General features: G+C 32.1%; 1 protein-coding gene across 50 annotated transcripts in view; it reads left to right on the top strand.

The window, feature by feature from the left end:
* LOC141450519 (coiled-coil domain-containing protein CG32809) overlaps positions 1 to 17,756 on the top strand; it is a 218,382-nt gene that overhangs the window by 182,306 nt on the left and 18,320 nt on the right. For 26 of the 50 annotated variants that reach the window (XR_012456151.1, XR_012456147.1, XR_012456146.1 and 23 more), the window contains 7 exons: positions 2,266 to 2,447; positions 3,833 to 3,886; positions 8,702 to 8,749; positions 9,365 to 9,454; positions 11,719 to 11,781; positions 14,795 to 14,878; positions 16,561 to 16,714. Coding sequence is in view for 39 of the 50 variants with exons in the window: in XM_074121060.1 (XP_073977161.1) it covers positions 2,266 to 2,447; positions 3,833 to 3,886; positions 8,702 to 8,749; positions 9,365 to 9,454; positions 11,719 to 11,781; positions 14,795 to 14,878; positions 16,561 to 16,714 (675 nt within the window). In the remaining 11 variants the exon portion in view is untranslated. The remainder of the gene's footprint in view (positions 1 to 2,265; positions 2,448 to 3,832; positions 3,887 to 8,701; positions 8,750 to 9,364; positions 9,455 to 11,718; positions 11,782 to 14,794; positions 14,879 to 16,560; positions 16,715 to 17,756) is intronic. The other 24 variants (XR_012456149.1, XR_012456152.1, XM_074121031.1 and 21 more) reach the window with 8 other exon arrangements.

Consider the following 17,756-nt stretch of genomic DNA (forward strand, 5'->3'; position numbering starts at 1 on the left):
GATTCTGCTCCATTTTAAGACTCTTGTATACTTTGAATCATGTGGATAAATTAATTTGAAGAAGTGTTGAAATTGTGGTTAGGTGCGCAGTACTGGATAATACCTTTGATTTTATTCGACGTAGAACGCATGTTTATTGAATCTCTGACCGGTTCCGGACTACTGAGTCTACTCAGTACCAGAGCATGCATCTTTAATCCAAACTGAATTATCTACTTCTTGTGATAAGTCCGAAACGTTTAAGAAATACATGTGAGATACAAAAATCAAAGCTAAAAAATTAAAGAACATTTTAGAAATTTGAATTGAAATTAACTAATTTAAAAAAAAGATGAAACTACACTAATTTGAGAAAAATTGACATTTTTTAAAAGTGTCGTGCATATTGCGACATTTACAATAGAAACCCACTATAGTTTTGCTTAAGAGTGAAGCTCATGGGCAAATCTTGCAGTTTTTCCTCTCCGAAAGGCAAACCCTTTGCCAAACAAGCCCTTCAGACTTCTCCGCCATTCAGTAGTTGTCTATTTGAACACTTTTGTTGAATTTGACATCTAGTGAGTAGAAGCAAACACATTCCAGTATACTTGCCTGAACGCCTACATTCCCTTTTACATCCTGTTATTCCTTTAAGGAAGACAGTATTGTAATCGTTCAGACTTTCTGTTCTGATTTTTGGAACCCTGTGTCTGTGTGAAGAGATTTAATTACCGAAACTCAAAAACGGAAACTACAAAAACTTGGTTATTGTTATTGGTGGCTTGTGGCTTTTAAACCAGTTGTTCAAATTTAAATTTTTTGCGACTTGCTGCGTTTTTCGAACACACAAATCAGTCGGTCGCACACCAACTCGCGCATGCTAAGTTCTATAAACCTCTTTTCCGAATTCAGTGGCTTCAAAAGGGATGTTTCAGGTCAAATCTCGAAATAAAAGAAACCTTCTCGCACTGTTGAAAGAAAATATAAACTAATACACAGTTTAGATATTAGCTTTTTACCAAACCTCATTCAAATTAATCATTCTTTCTTTGATCATATTCTTGAATCTTTTATCAATAATTTCTTTCATCTAATTTACTTTTACTCTAAATGTTAGTGACTTGTAAAACCAGGTTCAAATTATCATTATTTTGATTAGTTTTCTTAAATTTACCGACTTCTATCAGACGGTACAGATTTTGAAGCATTAGACCACCGCAGATGTGTTTCTTAACCTCTCCAGTAAAAAAAAATATGTTATGCATTCTGTTCGATTCAACTACTATGATTCTAACTACTAAACTATAGAAGTGGAAAACGTTTATTACAAAAATAAATTATTTGAATGATTAAAAAGTTATTAATTTATACTTTTATTTGCAAGATTTAGTTTTTGATCTGGAAACCTAGTGGATCCTAATTTTTGTTAAAATTGATGTTGCTTCGACATATTTTCATTATTCAGTGGCCTCACATTTTTTGTAGATGACACGTATTCGCACAACTGTGCTCTAAAATTTTAAAGGCTGCTATCCTATCCTCCACAGATTTTTAAATTCGGTGATATCTGCAAGAATTTGTCACAGATATGATAACTAAATGATAATAATGTGAAAAACATGCAGAAAATCCCCGAAGTAACGAAAACAATCGGATCCATATAGGTTTCACAGCCATTCGGCTGCAGTTATAAATTCAGTTATAATAAATTTCTCCATTCTTTTGACGAATGAAATATATTACTTTTTTAAAACATTTGTAAATTGTCCCAGAGGCTAATAATTTTGAGTTGTAACTCCGCCTACGGAAAAGCTACAAGTTTGCGAGAAAAAAATAATTCTGAATAAGAATGTGATTGTGCTTCATTGCTCTATGTTCATTTTCATTGAAACTGGATCAACAGAATCATGTCTTTTTAAGATAAATACAAAATTTTAAAAAATCTGACTTCCGCAGTACGAAATAACCCAATTGGAAATATGTAGCCAAAGGTTACGCCATGTGTGAAGAATTAAGAATGCTTGTTAGCCAACTTGAATCCGAATGAATGCCAGCATATATTTAAGATTCGTTGAGGATATCGCTTCAAATGCTGCTGCTGGAATGTAAGAATAATTATATCAATTGTCAGTTTCGCAACATTTTTCTTCAACTGTAGTAATATCAATTACTGTATCAGGTTTCTATAGTTTTTAAGTTATGCAGAAATTATGCTGTATGGCGGTTTCTGATTCTTCTCCAACATACAGGATTTTCTAATAATCTTCTAATTCTGTTTATTGTTAGACTACGTGTGGAACACATGGAACGACAATTGGCTAGTTTGACCGGCTTAGTACAGAAGGCATTGAATCAACAATCTGTCGGTCCTGGAAATGTGGTGACAAACGCAGGTGGTGGTCCCGTAATCACTGCTCAGCAGCAACCAGCTCTGCAGCCACCTCATATCTATCATAGGTCGGCATCAGGTGAGGATCTCTTTCTAATGAATTCAAACAGTAATTAACTCTTTTATCATGGAAATAATATGGGTTTTGTGTAATAAACCTGGCATGTCTTAATTAAGAACTTTATGGTTTGAGGTTCTTGAAATTGCTGATTCATTTAAATCTCTTTTAACATAAGATTTTATCAAATAAAGCCTTGAGTTAGACTGCAGAAACCTAGCTCAAGCATGTGATTCTGTAGCTAGACTATAAAGTCATATTTAAAATGCAGTATGCACCTTGTGTACTTTGTCTAGCATTGAATAGAAAAAAAGAAAGTATTATAAAACTTTTCAATTCAATGTTTTTTTATAAATACAATTTAATTTCGCTCTTGAGTGTTATAAGTTGAAGTGCAGCTTATCGACACTATTTGCAAATGATTTAAGTGCATTTGACGAGTTATTGCATCCGTTTTCAGTAATCGGACAGCTCACACTAACGATGGAAAGTTATTGTTGTCCAAGATAATCGCAAATATTTTTTCAATGTCTCGTTTATTGGAGACAATTTGTTATGAAAATTGATTTTTAGTGCTCTTGGATATATTTACCAATGTGCCAATCAGAATATCAATAACTTCATTTAATGCTTTGCTAGAATTCCGCTAACTTGAAGGGAATTGTTTCAACTGGAATGAGATTTTTTTTAATGGTTACCCTTTTCACAATTTTGATAAGCTTCCAGTATTTTAATAATCAATTTGCTCATTAAAATTGAATTAACGAGATTAATCTATAAGAGAGGATTAATTAAGTAGCCTTTAACGATGATAGACGACAGTAATATCATCTTAGGCTTCAACTTTAATGCTCACCGCCTAACCTTTGTGAGTCCTGAGGCCTACTAACTTTTACTTAGTACAATTATTACTCGTGCTTACTTATAAAACTCAATATTTCTTTTAAAAATATATTGATAAAGATGTTTGGGACCATAACTTTGCAAACAACAGGATTTTCACTAAACCTGCTAGGATAATTGGCTGCCCTCTTCATTAGAGTCATCTTCATCTTCTCTGTAAATATTTAAAAAATAACAGTGAATGTTTCACAATTTGTATTGCCCATGTAAAGAGCAATAACAACTGGACATTTCCAAGCTATACTTGTTTAGGTATTTTGAGCTTCTAGTTCTAATAAAAAAAAATCAAAATTCCTTTTGCTCACATCTGCAAAGCTTCTTACTAAAAAATTTCACTTGCAGTCTATACAAGTTGCTGCTGCACTGGTTCTGAATTAACTAACTCAAATTTTTTGTATGTTTTTCTCATTTGTGTTTACTTCTTGCCTACTGTCTGCTTTTGTTTGTGTCCGCTGCAAATCACCTGATGATGCTAATTACAAACATATGTACATATCTCCCAGATGTGACGGATGATTATGATAAACACAGCAGCTCTAGTTCAGCATCTTTGCCAGGTAAGTGCCCATACCATTCATTCATTTAAAATTTATCACAAATCATTAATTACTAAGCAAACAGTGTATTAATTACAGTATCTGTATTTTATTAATATATTGTAACGGTATTAATTAAGAGTTAATGTTTGGATTTTTAGTCACAATGATTCGTGGAGTGATTGCACTCTTAAAGATACATATGCACAAACCTCAGATTTCTTGGTACGCTGAACAAGAAATCTGAAGAGAAGATGTAATCAATAGAAAATGTAGTTGTATGAGTGCAAGTACTTCTAATTCTTAAAGAAGCAAATTATATTAACAAATCATTGCCTTTTATGTGTTTTTTTTACTTAAGGTGATTTTTTCAGAGATTTTTTTTTGTTATTGATCGTTTATTGCCATTTTTTCCGATTTATTTAAAACAACTCAAATTTAACATTCTAAGTGATAAAACAATAACCTTTGTAGTTGTTGTAGACTAGAGGAACAATCTTTCAATCCAATTACATGAGATATCTAAGGAGAAATTTTAAATGTAAAATTGATCGTTACTTCTTTGAAGCAATTGTTTTTGGTATTTAAACAGATAAAACCATTCAGATCTTAGCATACGCCGATGACGTTGACATAATCGGGAGATCTCTCGAGAGGGTGAAAGAAGTATTTCTGTGTTTAGATGAAGCTGCGAAGAAATTAGGCCTAGTTGTCAACGAAGCCAAGTCCAAGTATATGCGGACTGGTGGAGATGGTACAGGCGGTGGTGGCACCGATGTGGCGGTGGGTTCATATAAATTCGAGAGGGTTGACCACTTTAAGTACCTCGGATCCGTAGTTACCCAAGGTAATGAAATATCAGCAGAGGTCCAAAGTAGAACAATAAGCGCAAACCGATGCTACTTTGGACTCGTCAAGCAGATGAAAAGCAAGCTGATATCTAGGAAGACTAAGATCATCCTCTACAAGTCACTAATTCGCCCAGTTTTAACTTATGGTTCGGAAACGTGGGCTTTTTCTAAAACAGATGAAAAAGACCTGATTTTCGAGAGGAAGATTTTAAGAAGAATATTTGGACCAATACGGGATGGCCCGACTTGGCAAAAACGCACTAATTCGGAAATCTACTCACTCTACAAAGAACCGAACATAAGTAAAACGATAAGGATTGGCAGACTAAGATGGGCAGGACACGTGGCTAGAATGGGTGATGATGACGTGCCGAGGAGGCTTATGGAAATGGTGCTACACGGCGGTAGGAAGAGAGGCAGGCCAAAATTACGTTGGCTGGACGGAGTGAAGGAGGATGCCCTGGCGTTGTTGGGCGTACGTAACTGGAAAGTGGCTGCCCAAAATAGGGAAAACTGGCGGAAGCATTTAACGGAGGCCAAGGTTCGCTAGCCGGACTGTCGCGCCGAATAAGAAGAAACAGATTACTTTCGCCAATTGCTGAAGAATTGCGCTTCCTAATTTTTCAGGATATTGGAAATTCCCTCAGATTTGCAGCTGCGCAGTTGTAAAAGAATCCACGCAATTATTTTGAGTAAATTTATTTTCCTTTAATTGTAATTTTGAATCTGAAACCACAGTTACGTGTTAATCATTAACTCGGTCAATATGCCACCTTCTTTACATTGTGAATTTGTTTTTGTATTTTTTTATTCATTCTTCAACATTTAATATGTAAAATTTAAATAGTAAAAATAATTATTATTACTTAACTACGTAATTGAGTTGTTTCTAAACAAATTGGCCATTTGGCACAGTGCGAGGGCTAATTTCTCATTACTAATAACTGGACAAAATACAGAATGAAAGAGAGAGTAAAATTTAACGTTCAGTGTGTCGTTTCAAATGTTTAAATAGAACGAACGGTTTTTTTTATCGTGTAGAGAGCACCTCTAACGTAAGCCATGAAGTTTATATTTGGAAAAGAAACTTTTTAATGCAAAAGTGGTCGTTTCAAATGTTTAAATAGAACGAACGGTTTTTTTTATCGTGTAGAGAGCACCTCTAACGTAAGCCATGAAGTTTATATTTGGAAAAGAAACTTTTTAATGCAAAAGTGGTCGTTTCAAATGTTTAAATAGAACGAACGGTTTTTTTTATCGTGTAGAGAGCACCTCTAACGTAAGCCATGAAGTTTATATTTGGAAAAGAAACTTTTTAATGCAAAAGTGGTCGTTTCAAATGTTTAAATAGAACGAACGGTTTTTTTTATCGTGTAGAGAGCACCTCTAACGTAAGCCATGAAGTTTATATTTGGAAAAGAAACTTTTTAATGCAAAAGTGGTCGTTTCAAATGTTTAAATAGAACGAACGGTTTTTTTTATCGTGTAGAGAGCACCTCTAACGTAAGCCATGAAGTTTATATTTGGAAAAGAAACTTTTTAATGCAAAAGTGGTCGTTTCGAATGTTTAAATAGAACGAACGGTTTTTTTTATCGTGTAGAGAGCACCTCTAACGTAAGCCATGAAGTTTATATTTGGAAAAGAAACTTTTTAATGCAAAAGTGGTCGTTTCAAATGTTTAAATAGAACGAACGGTTTTTTTTATCGTGTAGAGAGCACCTCTAACGTAAGCCATGAAGTTTATATTTGGAAAAGAAACTTTTTAATGTAAAAGTGGTCGTTTCAAATGTTTAAATAGAACGAACGGTTTTTTTTATCGTGTAGAGAGCACCTCTAACGTAAGCCATGAAGTTTATATTTGGAAAAGAAACTTTTTAATGCAAAAGTGGTCGTTTCAAATGTTTAAATAGAACGAACGGTTTTTTTTATCGTGTAGAGAGCACCTCTAACGTAAGCCATGAAGTTTATATTTGGAAAAGAAACTTTTTAATGTAAAAGTGGTCGTTTCAAATGTTTAAATAGAACGAACGGTTTTTTTTATCGTGTAGAGAGCACCTCTAACGTAAGCCATGAAGTTTATATTTGGAAAAGAAACTTTTTAATGCAAAAGTGGTCGTTTCAAATGTTTAAATAGAACGAACGGTTTTTTTTATCGTGTAGAGAGCACCTCTAACGTAAGCAATGAAGTTTATATTTGGAAAAGAAACTTTTTAATGCAAAAGTGGTCGTTTCAAATGTTTAAATAGAACGAACGGTTTTTTTTATCGTGTAGAGAGCACCTCTAACGTAAGCCATGAAGTTTATATTTGGAAAAGAAACTTTTTAATGTAAAAGTGGTCGTTTCAAATGTTTAAATAGAACGAACGGTTTTTTTTATCGTGTAGAGAGCACCTCTAACGTAAGCCATGAAGTTTATATTTGGAAAAGAAACTTTTTAATGCAAAAGTGGTCGTTTCAAATGTTTAAATAGAACGAACGGTTTTTTTTATCGTGTAGAGAGCACCTCTAACGTAAGCCATGAAGTTTATATTTGGAAAAGAAACTTTTTAATGCAAAAGTGGTCGTTTCAAATGTTTAAATAGAACGAACGGTTTTTTTTATCGTGTAGAGAGCACCTCTAACGTAAGCCATGAAGTTTATATTTGGAAAAGAAACTTTTTAATGCAAAAGTGGTCGTTTCAAATGTTTAAATAGAACGAACGGTTTTTTTTATCGTGTAGAGAGCACCTCTAACGTAAGCCATGAAGTTTATATTTGGAAAAGAAACTTTTTAATGCAAAAGTGGTCGTTTCAAATGTTTAAATAGAACGAACGGTTTTTTTTATCGTGTAGAGAGCACCTCTAACGTAAGCCATGAAGTTTATATTTGGAAAAGAAACTTTTTAATGTAAAAGTGGTCGTTTCAAATGTTTAAATAGAACGAACGGTTTTTTTTATCGTGTAGAGAGCACCTCTAACGTAAGCCATGAAGTTTATATTTGGAAAAGAAACTTTTTAATGTAAAAGTGGTCGTTTCAAATGCTTGGCTTCTTAGTGCTTAATTATTCACTCTGCTATTTCACATTATTGGAAGAAAGAATTTTTCTTCAAGTTCTTTCTATTGAAGTTTGCTTCTTATATTTCTTCTGCAGGTTAAAAGTTAATTTTTATTTTTGGATAACATTTCCTAAGAAATGAAAGCATCTAAGTTCAGCAGTATCTATAACATTAATAATTGTTTACATTTAAATCCTATTTTGAATTTTGAAAATTTAATATTTACTTTCTATTAATGAATTTTGAATAAGTTTGAGAAGTTATTTACGGATTAACTACTCAGAACTCTGAATAATTTGTGAAATTTCAAAATATTAGATAGACTTTATTAATTGAATTAATTTAGATTTGAATTGGTCGGTAAAAAAAAGCAAGAAAATCGTCGAAACTTCTAGAATCTGATCTGGTTCATTAATTCATTAAACTTTAAATTATAAAGAGAAGAATGATCGGCCAATAGCCTAAGTATTTTTTCTAAAGAAGTTTTGCTGCTCTACCGCTGGTACTTTAGTTGCCCTTCTTCGTTACATTATTATAATGTCAGCTCTAAATTTTTTGAAGCTTCTGACGAGCGGCTCCTGATACTTAGAGCTCCACGAAAATGTTTTTGCATATTACTTTCTCTTTTTTTGGTTTTTGGCCGAACCCTCTTCTAATGTAAAGTCAGTTTTATTGTATTTAAACCTCTGATATTCCTTAATGTTAAGAGATTAGTGCCGTTATTTGCTAAACTATTCTATTTTTTTTGCTTCTACAGTTTCGCGATCATAGCAAAATACATATAATACATACCCATTTTATGTTTAATTCAGCTTAATAATAATAACTTTTTATAGCCTAACACAACTAATCTTTGTTTTTTTTTTTTTTTTATTGCACGCTAACCATCTTCTTTCTGCTATCTCACCCATATGTGTACGTTTGCATTTCATTTAATGAACAATCCAGACGATACATTTCTGAGGACAGATACAAAGCCACCGAAACTGGGAAGAGGTATTGTATAATTTTGTAAATAATTGTTTAAATTGTGTAAATTATTTTAGATTTTTTTTAGAAGAATCGTTTTGTAAATATGATAATTTTTGCTGTAAATGAACATTTTAATAGCTTAATCAAAGTATTTTGGACAATATTTATGCATTTTTGCTGTCTGTCGTTTGTTAAAAAAAGAAAAACCTTAGTGTTTTGCAAAGCTTTGAAACTTTGGCTGATTTTAATGTGCAAGTACGGATAGTTATTATTTTTATTGAAATGATTTTGGTTAAATGATCGATAGGATCAGCCCTGCAAGAAAGAGAAAAAAAGTGATTCTTCCGTGATTAGTGGCATTTTGGGCATTCTCTGCTATTAAAAGGTTTTAATCAACTTTGTCGTATAAAAGATCAAATCATCACAACTCAACTTCATATTCTACTAATTAATGATTCTTTCCTCGTTTATATTGTCTTAAGAAATAGTTTTCTCATTATTGGCCCAAACTCATTCGCAAAAAAGTTGATTTACGGCCAAAACTTTATATTTGCATTTACATGTACTTTATTAAAACTTCTTTGTTAATAACAATATCAATTTGTGTTTTTTTTGGCCTTTTTTTGTCCATGTTCTCAGACAAGTCGGTATCATTTGAGAAAAGTGTGTCGTTCTCAGATGAACCACCGGATATGAGTTCGCCAAAGCAACACTCTCCTCAACATTCCGGTGAGTAGGGCGTTCACTATAATTATTAATATAACATTAATGCAATGTTCATTTCAAAAGTATTTTGGGGGAGGGAAGGGGAGGTTGTTCTTTTAATTTAGTTCATTAGAGTCGCCAGCTTTTATTATCCAAATTGTTTCTATCTCGAGGATTTTATGACCATCTTCTTCATATTTCACTATAAAGACACCTGCTGCATTATTTTTGTTTACTTTATTGGTTATTTTTCATAAAGCATTTTGGCTTTTGAAGAGAATGTATACGAACTTATTATAAATGTTGCAGTTTCAGCCTAATATGAAATAATCGTGTTTGGATGCCAGTAAATTTGTTGAATTAGCTTAATATTGATGATGTTGAATTGTTGTAGTTAATTTTTTAAATTTACAATAAAAAAAACAGTGCAAGAATTAAATAAAGGAACCCATTATTTTTATACTTATTTTAAATCGAAGATATAATAAATATCTGTAAAACTGTTACTGTTTAAAAATATTTATTCACTTTACAGACAACTTACTCCTCAAATAGATGGCTGCTGAGTCCAGATATCAAAATCATTTTTAACAAATTTTACCACAATAATTACGATTTAGAAGTTTATCATGTCCTGAAAAACAATAAATGGCGATATTCTTAGCCATTTCTTCAGAATTACTCGGAGAGTTCTAAACTAAGTAAAGGAATACTAACTTCAATGATCTACTAAAGAGCAATTCTTTAAATGTGAGGAAAAGCTCTAAGATTGATGCGACTGATTGTTCTTTCTGATCGCGGACGAATATTGAAAATATTTCGTCTAATGTTTGGCGAAATAATAAAAGTCGGATTGGTTAGGCAGCTGTAAATGTGGCCAACCAAGCCGTTATTTCAAGACTTGTAAGCTTCATTTCCTATACCTTTTCTTGGCAGTGAAATCGAAACTACATTATTGAGACGGAGGATCAGCTGAAGTTTAGCATACTCACTATACTGTCTTTTCCAAATTTGTATAAACATAAATTTATAATATATATTATAATATAGAACCCACCTAAAGCCTGAAAGACAAAAAAAAAATTCTTAGCCTTTGGAATCAGTTATTCTGTATTAAAAATGTGTTTGTGTGTGTGTATTCAAGCATTTAGAATGCAAAAAGTTCAAATTAGCTTGTGTCGATTGCGAATGATGGCTACGGTCAATATTCCGCAAACTGTGTCTTTATTTTAACGTTTCATTTTCCAACTTATTAAATTTTCTTGAAAGCGGTAGCTACTATTTTGATGTTTTCTGAGAAACTGGTTTTGAGGTTTAGGTTCTAAGATCCTTATGTATGAAGGTAATTAACATTTTTTTAAAAAATTCTGTATTTAATTTGCGAGTAGTATACAGTTGCTTGGCAAGTCGCGATGGTATTTATTTAAAGTATAAACATACAGTTTAAATATTTTCAAACTCCCTTAATTGGTCAAAGATTTTCTTTCTACACCTCACAAATAAAAGTTTTATTCAGTGAAAAATACATTACAAAAATAATTTTTCGTTCAATCGGACAATGATGTCCGTTTGTAAATGCCACTATCAGATAATAATGATGTAGTGGCAGGTAGACTTTCAAGATATTATTGTATACTCTTTAGATCCGTTCTAATGTTCTGATTAGAATTTATTGCATAAAGTGTTACTTGAAACTGCGATAATTAAGTTTGAGCTTTTCAACTAAATTAATAATCATCAGACAGTTAGTTTGCCATTGAGAGGATTTCCATACTGGCCCTCATGTTATCTTTCTTGTTTTACTAATGAGTAAATGTGAATCCACTTGAAAAACCAATTTTCCAGCGATCCTGAATGGAAAGCAGTTTTTCTGTTTTACATGAACAGAAGTTTTAGAATATAAAAATACTTATATCATAAAATTGTAAATAAGTTAAATGGTGTGGTTCTCTTTTTTTTCTCTTGGACTGCAAATAAAACATCTTTGTACTAATTCCGTAATATTTTCCTTTCATTTTTTTTACTTTTATTTAAATATGTCTAATAAGCATGAATGGTTAAGGTATAAAGAAGTCATTTGCCCTTTTTGTAACCTCACTTTCCCTCCTACTCAAAAATCAGGTATGTTTTCAAAATATACTAACTGTGGATAATTTTTTTTTTTTTTTTTTTTAACTAACAAAATCTCTCTTTGCTTGCCATCTTTTCTTTCTATATACATATATACTGGTGTGCTGCGTGCCCTTGCGGACCTCCATTTTCTCCACTCAACCGACATACATACACAGCCGACACAAAACCGGCCAAACCTGCGATTAAGTCTTCCACATTACCAAGGATGTCCTCACAAGGTGAGTTTTTCCCTTGCACCGAATTCATAACAGGAATTCGTATGCATATATCTATACAATATATTGTTTTTCTAGTTTTCTTTGAAATTCTTTGCACATTAACTGTTTTAATTACTTTTTTGTTTTTTTTCTTTTCTATGCAACTATGTGGCAACTGTAACAAAAAGAAGTTGATAAATTTTTAAAAAAATCTCTGTAGTTGGTGGTTTTAAATTAATGCTGAGAAGTTTGATTTTTGGGATTGCCTTCAACGTGTGTTTGCAATTTTGGAAGAGGGTTTTGTTTAAAAAGTTTTCAATGTTTAACGATCTTCAGTAGCATGTGAAGAACTTCAAAATGTCAGGATGGTTTCAGAATGGTTATTACCTAGCAGTTTAGCAACAATAGTTTAGATCTCGGGCGTTAAATTTCTTTAGTAAAATTATCTTCAAACGGTAATCGGGGCACTGCTAACTTACTTTGTCAGCGCTAGTGAGAGTTATGGCTCTTAGGTTATAATTTAAAATGTGTGTCTCGGTTATATGAGAATTATGTTGACCTAATTGCTTGAATTCCAGATTGATAGCTTTGTTATTCCAAAGCAATTATTTCCTGTAAATTTCGAAATTCCAGAACCTAAATATTGTTTTGACAGGGATTTGGTATTTACATAACTTTTCATCAACATTTTTATCTTTGTTGGCGAGTAAACAGAAATTAATATTTCAGAATTCACCTTTAAGTCTTCTTTTTTTATATTGTATCGCAGTTGGGTCGTACAGTAGAAGAAGACTACTAAGTAATGTATGTTACACCATAAAACCATGGCCATTTTTGCCTGTTCTTTTTTTCTGTTCTATTAGTATTGTTTTTTATTTGTTTGTTTTGGCAGCTCTGTTTGCTCTCTGTCTGTATCCTGCACAGTTAAGCATCAATATTCTTGATTTCTGTCATTTTACTACGCCTGGCAACAATTCTGACGTCCCAAGAAGTTATAGCCTAAACCAATTCTTTTTCCGTTTTGTATTCAATATGTTGCTATTATATTTTGGAACAATTGAATTTTAGCATGGTGTTATTATTTTCCTCAGATTACCACATCACCATGCAAGCTGGTAGGGTCATTTGCTTTTAGCGTTTCCAATTCAAGCCTTGCAGCCTCCACGTCTTATAGTCTAGGATGACCTTTGTTTTGTCTCAAAGTTTTTCTCGTAGCCTTTAGGATCCCTATTTCTGGCTTACAAGGAAGTGCTGAGCAAATGTGTAACGGCGACACTTTTTCATCATCTGGTATTGTATGGTATTTAATGACCATGAACTTGCCAGTGTATTCAGACTTCCTGAATGATGCCACTTCTGATTAATCAGGCGTTGGAGGACAGTTGGCAATCAAATAATGATTAGCTGTAATGCAAAGTTTTTTCTAAATCACAAAGATGTGCTAATTTCTAAGACTTGAAATTTTAGTGAAAAACGTTTAAGGGTGTAGAAGATTTCTAAACAAATTAGACAATTGTTAGGCTTGTTATCCTCGAATGAGGAAATCTTTCTGTTGTTTGAAAAGTATTTATTGGAAAGGAACTTTTCTTAAGTGGGAAGGACCTTCCTTAAGTCAATCAGTGCGGTTTACAGACATTCAGCAAATTTAGTTATTGCACTTTGCAATTTTATAAAATAAAACACGTTTCTGCTGTGCTTAAATGAAAATAAAATATGAACAAACTCCCTACCGTAGAGGAAGTATCAATTCGAAACTCGAGCTTACATTTTTTATTAATTTGCTTTAGTGAAAATACTCCTATTGAACCGACAATTAAGAGAGTTGTTTTTGGTATTTTTTTTAAAAAAAACTTCTATTTTAACCAAATGAAATCAAATTAATAATAATTTTTGGTAATTTAAAGTTACAGTTTTGCCTTTATTCTTCATACTTTTCTGTTATTTTCATTGTTGTATGATTTCCTAAATTCTTAATGTTTAGAGCATCCTTGCTGAGGTTAATTAATTTTTTTTTTTTATTCATTTTATTTTGTCTGCATACATTAAGTTTTAATAAAAAAGCAATAGAAAGGAAGGGATTAGTTAAGTGGTTAGTGCACTGGACTCCCACGCGGAGAACCCGGGTTCGAGTTCTGCCTAACCTTAGATTTTTTTTCTTCCTAAGAGCCTCTTATAGCTAACTGACTGGTATCTTACAGTGTTGTCTCAACAAGAGAACACTGTCCAGAGGCTTGCAGTGTGCTGAAAAAAAATGCTCTAGGCGCCAGTTACTTCACATGTTGACGCGCCTCAATTTAAAAAACAAAACAAACAAAAAACATAAAAGTAATCAAATCTTGCAGAGGCAGGTGTGCTTTATTTGTCTGCTGGAAGATGCGAAGAAAAACAATTTATCTTGCGTGTGTACATGTTATAGTACGTAATATTTTATTTCAGTGTTTTTATTTGTAAAAAATAATTTTCCTTATTTACATTTTAAATGGAGCCGTTATTTTTATCTTTTTGATTTGAGCCATGTTCTCGATCGAAGGTTTGCTGGGTTTTTTGTGTAACCTCAGGCTCTGAACTACGTTTACAGTGTAAATAATGCTTATTCTACACTTGTAATACGGTTAAATGTGTATATATGTGTCTAGTTTTTATTATTATCATCCATTGTAGTACGTGAAAGAAACAATTTCACCACCCTTCAATTAGCAAATTTTGTCGGTGTTCATATTCTTATTTATGATGTTAAATATTAAGACTTGTAACTCATCATATTAGTTCAAACTTCAAACGTGATCCTTATTTTATTTCTACTCAGAAAAGAGCCTAATTGGAAAATTAAAGCTGTAAATGCGAATCTCATTTTTAAGGTTACTCTAAGTAATGAAGAATTAACTTATTGGTAATTCAATACATATACACACGCAGATATCCAGAGATACTTGGCTTGATTATTGTCTTGCTTGGTCCCCTGAATGGTTTTCTTTTATTTTTATTTTTTACCCTTTTTTATATTTATTCCTTTGTCCGCTATGTTTGTCCTCAGATCGCGACCGTCACAAGCCGACACCTCCTCCTAAACCTGTCAGCCTATCGCCAGGCCAGTATGAAAGCCGCAATGTTTATAGAGGTAGGATAATAAAATTATTGTCTTACCTATCAGTTAAGATGATATACAACTTTAATATTTTGTCCTTAACGGAAAATTCAAGAAGAAGAAAAAAAATAAACGGTTACGTAGTATCCATCACTCTTTTAAATCAGGTTAATCCAGCAAATCTTTTAATATTCCGGATTGCCAAAACATCTTTTGTTCCTAACGCAAAATTAAAAAAAAAATAATTGTTTTTTCGTAAGTTACGCCATATTTATATTTAGGTCTTATGTATGTTGCTTAAATTATATAAGTACAATGAATTTAAGCAATGTTTGTACAAATAATTTATTTTTGCTTCGCAAACAATTTTAATCGAAGATTAAATTTTGAAGGATTTATAGATTAGCTATGGCCAGTGTGTATGTTCATAACTTCATAAGGCGGAGTAAAAAAAAAAATATATCGAAGGTTTTCTTACCCACTAGGAGTGCTGGTCATCTTTCTTGCTAGATTTCAGTTTTCCACTTTTTAAATCCCCAGAAGAGGTTTGAGTATTTGCTTCCTTAATTAGGTTTTTTTTTTTTTCTAATGTTTACCAGAGCAGGACGTCTACTCGACTTTCATTTTCATTGCACCAGGTTCTTGAGCGCCAGCAACGTAATCAGTTATTCTCTGCCGGCTATCCTATCACTTATTTTTTTTAATTGAGGAAATTAATGGGGATTCGAAATTTGAGCAAAGAATTTACCAAGAAGATATTTTTGATCTCTTAAGAACGTTTAAGTTGCTGACTTTTTTGGAAATATCAATTGGGCCTTTGGTATTTTAACAAGATCAAGGCTAACAGGTGGAAAGCTACCGGGCATCGGAGTTTAGAGCTAATAAAAAAATGAAACATTTTACTGAGAAGTTCGTAGAGTAAATCTACTTTGAAACTGTTTAGTGTTCAGTTTCTTTTCAGGGCCTAATTAATTTTAGCACGTATTTTTTGATAATCAAATAGCAGAATGAAAATGATATTAAAAGCAAAAAATAGAAAAGAAGGCTCTTTCAATCGCTAACAAAAGTGCCTATGTATGTTTGCAAGTATTCTCTGAAAGGTTAAAAGATGGAAGTCAATACCGGCAGAAAGTAGATCAAAATTTATGTAAATTTCCCTACGTTTTGAGGATATCATTTTATTCATTCCCGCATTCGAGGGACCCTTTTATAATTTTTTTATTTAATTTTTATAATTGCTCAATTCTAAATTAAAATTATGTTTAATTGCTCCTAAATAAATCATTCTTCTTGATGGCATAATAGTTTTGTTATAAAATTCTATTGTCCTCAAATATTTATATGTTAGTTAGATTTTGTCCTTGTTTGAAATTTTAGTAGTTACAAAATGTTTTAATCATATTTTCTAGAAATTTCAAATTGTTTTTATCATTTGAATGTTTCCCTCCTAAAAAATTTTAATACTAATTTATATATTTCAATGGTATAGTTGTCGGAATATGTAGATTTGTAGTCTGCCTTGGTTAGAGCTTTAATTGTAACTTAAATATATAGTCCTAATGCTCACATTGCTTAAATAAGTTGCTTAATTACAAATATTACTATTTCATTTAATATTTATTAAACTTCATCTTTTAAAATTATATTACTAATTTTGTACTAACAATAAATTAAAAACCTTTTCCTTCCAACTTCCCAAACCAAAATATTTACAGATTTGCAGCTGACTGCTGAAATGTACAATCATTTAAGAGGTTTACAGAAGAAAGCTAAAGATTTGAAGCAAGAAGTAAGAAATTTGAGAAGAATGTCCCAAACTCAGGCGCACACTGTCAGAGAAAGTATAAGAGATGTCTTCCTGAAAATCAGGTAACTACTTACCTTGCTGTTTATATATGTTCTCAATTGCGTACCTCTCGGATTCATGTTTTAAAACCCTTTTGATACAAAAAGTATTTAAAAATACTAAAGCACATGGTCAGTTTGATGCTTTGATCACATAAATTTAACTATCTTACAAATTTCTAAGAGAAATGAACTTTGGCCCTCTTCCGTTCGATGAGTAACTACTAAAGTTCGAGAACTTTAATGTTTTCTTAATACTTAAAGGATAAAGAATGAATGACTGGCGCAATGATTATCTACTTCAAGTTATATAATCCTTGAATTCAAAGGACAGTTCCTTACATTAATTTATTTTTACCCATTTTCAAAGTTCTACACTCACTTAAATTTAAGTTCAACAAATTTTGTGCTTCTATTAGTTCTTATTAGAAGTTATTATTATTCTTTCATGTCTAAAGCAACTAATTTTGGTCTACAGGACATATTGTCTGGCATTCTGTTGGCATGGTTTTGTAAACCATGCTTAAGAAGAAGTCCATGTAGTTGATTATCTTTCGGTGTTTTAAATCCTCCCTCAGTTGTTTAAATCTACCATTGTTGCAGTTGTGAATTTCAATAAAAGATTAAACAAAAAAAATCCTCACCCCTTCTCGTTCTCAATTAGTAAATACAAAAAAAAATTGTTTACATTTAATTCCTAACACCTTCTTCCAATAGTCTTTTTGCAAAAGTTTGCAAGAAACATTAAAAAACTTACCCAAAATAAAATATAATTTGAAATTTCGCTTTATCTTAGATTCATTCAAAGTCGTCAAAATACGATTCCATTATATAAATATGTTAAGGCATCTACCATTTTTATAATTTAAAAATAATAAGTAAAAAAATGTAAAGTAATGGCCTATTTTTTCAGGCCGGCTTTACATCCAACTACCTAAGTAGGTGTCGTGGACGGAGGCGATTAGCAAATACTTTACTGTAAATTTCTTTTATTAACCGTTAAAAAAAATCCAAGGCCTAGACCGGGAATCGAACCCAGTACCACAATACACATTACCTCTCGGCT

Source organism: Rhodnius prolixus, unplaced genomic scaffold (assembly GCF_049639745.1).
Source record: "Rhodnius prolixus isolate KJV_2025 unplaced genomic scaffold, Rpr scaffold_2, whole genome shotgun sequence".
In the NCBI taxonomy this organism is placed as follows: domain Eukaryota; kingdom Metazoa; phylum Arthropoda; class Insecta; order Hemiptera; family Reduviidae; genus Rhodnius; species Rhodnius prolixus.